The sequence below is a fragment of the Sinocyclocheilus grahami genome, unplaced genomic scaffold (genome assembly GCF_001515645.1).
Source record: "Sinocyclocheilus grahami isolate Dianchi unplaced genomic scaffold, SAMN03320097.WGS_v1.1 scaffold29811.1, whole genome shotgun sequence".
Lineage (NCBI taxonomy): Eukaryota > Metazoa > Chordata > Actinopteri > Cypriniformes > Cyprinidae > Sinocyclocheilus > Sinocyclocheilus grahami.
The window spans coordinates 38-2,471 of record NW_015520944.1 but is presented as its reverse complement, the minus strand read 5'-3'; the positions used below and the strand labels follow the sequence as shown (position 1 = coordinate 2,471).

The window sequence follows — 2,434 nt, the reverse complement described above, 5'->3', positions numbered from 1 at the left end:
ATATATATATATATATATATATATATATATATATTTGAAAAACAACTCTTATATATGTAAAAAACAACTCTTAAATTGAGTGCAATTTAGGTTAAATTTAATCATTTTATTAAGCCCTATTCATTTTAGTAACATAATATGTACATAATAATGTAAATAATAACATTAATTAGTATTAAAATTACTTTAAATATTTGTATTATAAAATTTTATAGAATTTTTCATATTAAATCTTATGCATTTATTTTTTTGATAAAAGCATTCTTTACATTTAGTCAATATTTTGTCATGTCATATTCATTCGTTTTTGTATTCAAGCAATTTACATATTTAATTGTAATAATAATCCCTTTTTGGATATTTATTACCTTTAATTTTAATATGTATTTCTATTAATGTTTTTGTTTAAAATATACTTTATCAATACAGTCATGTCAAATTCATTAATATTTATTGTATTATTTAACATTAATATTAATATAATAGTAATTAACTTTAATTTAATATACATAAATGTTTGCCAAAATATCCTATAAATTGAGACAATATTTTGTCATGTCATAATCATGAATTTAAAATATATATATATATTTTAGTTGATGAGAAAATGTAAAATTAAACCAAATATTCAAGCATTTTACACATTAAGTACTATGAACGAATGATTACTTTTAAAGCTATATTATTATTTAATTTTAATATTTAATTGTATATATACACACATTTTTATAAAAAGTATTAAATGTATCCTTAAAAGTCTCATGCTCAACTAAAATGTTAATAATAAAATGAATGAATTTAGTAATCATAAATAATAAACCGAATATTCATGTACTTTATATAATCATTTAAAGGTGTATCAACATTTAATAAAAATGAATGTTAAACGGATGGTTCACCCCAAAAAATCTAATTTACCCTCATGTCAATCCAAACATGAATGACTTACTTTTTCCTGTGGAACATAGAATGGTCAGTGGTAACCACAACTGTTTGGTTACCAACATTCTTAAATCTTATTTCACAGAAGAAATAACCGTCACTGGTTTGGAATGACATGAGGGTGTGTAAATTGCCATGTTTGTGTGCACCTTTAAGTGAAATGGATTGACACTCAGCCTTACCCAGCATCGGAGGCCCCAGCAGCACAGGTCCACACTCCACGATGGTCACCAACCCCACAGCACTGGAGAACCTCTGAGCGCCCACCAGGTCCATGAGAGTCTCAAACAGCACAGAACTCAGCCAGCCGAATGCCACACCGAAAAACACTGCATAAATGGCAAAACCCACGTAATCGGTGGAGAATGGTGCCAACAAGTGGCAGACACCATTATATAGCACAGATGCGGCGAAGAAGTACTGGATACGTGGACGGACCCAGCGAGTGTTGGCCACCAGGCCCATGGATGGCCGAGCGATCATGTCGGTGAAGGCCAGGATGGACAACAAGAACGCAGCCTTATCCTTGGAAATCTCTTTACTTTTTGCATAATTACTGAGGAACACAAGAGGCGCAAAGAGGCCGAAGAACATGATGACGTTTCCGAGCAGGTACAGCAGGAAGCCTCGGTGAGTGAACAGGGTCAGATCCAGGAAGCTGTTGACGGTCTGCATGCATGTCTTTTTCTCTTGACGTTTGGGCTCGCCATCCTCTTTTGGACTGGCAGGCTGTGGTTTTGGTCCGATGGGCCGCATTAGTGACCCCGCAACGCAGCAGTTCAGCAAAGCTCCGCCCAGAATGAGGAAACTGCCCCTCCATCCAAATTGATCATACAGCCAGCTGTTCAACGGGGCAAGAGTGGACAAGAACACTGGGCTGCCCGCCATCGCGATGCCATTAGCTATTGGCCGGCGCTTGTAGAAGTATTTGCCAATCATGGTCAATGCTGGATTCAGATTAAAAGCCAAACCCAGGCCTAGAAACAGATGAGAGAAAACTGATTTCTGAAGTTTTGATTATTTAATTGTACTCACTCTGAATTCTTCTGGTCTCTGAATAGTTATGATCAGTCATTCAGTGTACTTACCGCCTATAACTCCCACACAGAAGTACAGACCCTCCACTGTGCTACAGAAGGAGGCGGCGACTAACCCTGTGCTAGACAGACAGCCCCCAGCAATCATGATTGGCCGACTACCATACTTATTCACCAGAATACTGCTGAGTGGTCCTGTTGAGAGAAAACATGTTAAATAGATAGACAGATATTTTATACATTGTAATGTTGATGTTTAATAATTTTTGGTTAGAAAATAGCTAAAATGAATAAAATTACACAAAAATAAATAAAATATTAAATAATAAAAATAAAACAACATTTTGTAATTGTTGTTTTATATTCTATTCTTCTGTTATGAGGTTTACAAAACTTAAACCTAAGAGAAAACAGGTGGTTAAAAAAAAATTAAAAAGTTAAAATGAACTAAAACC

The 2,434-nt window shown here is 34.1% G+C and overlaps 1 protein-coding gene across 1 annotated transcript; it reads right to left on the bottom strand.

Annotated features, from left to right (window-relative positions):
* Window positions 1-949: 949 nt before the first annotated feature.
* Window positions 950-2,217, bottom strand: LOC107580289 (monocarboxylate transporter 1-like; the record flags this gene model as incomplete). Its single annotated transcript, XM_016266012.1, has 3 exons — window positions 950-955; window positions 1,092-1,919; window positions 2,031-2,217. Coding segments are annotated over 3 exons (1,021 nt in total), but the record flags the coding sequence as incomplete, so codon positions are not given.
* Between the last annotated feature and the right edge of the window lie 217 nt (window positions 2,218-2,434).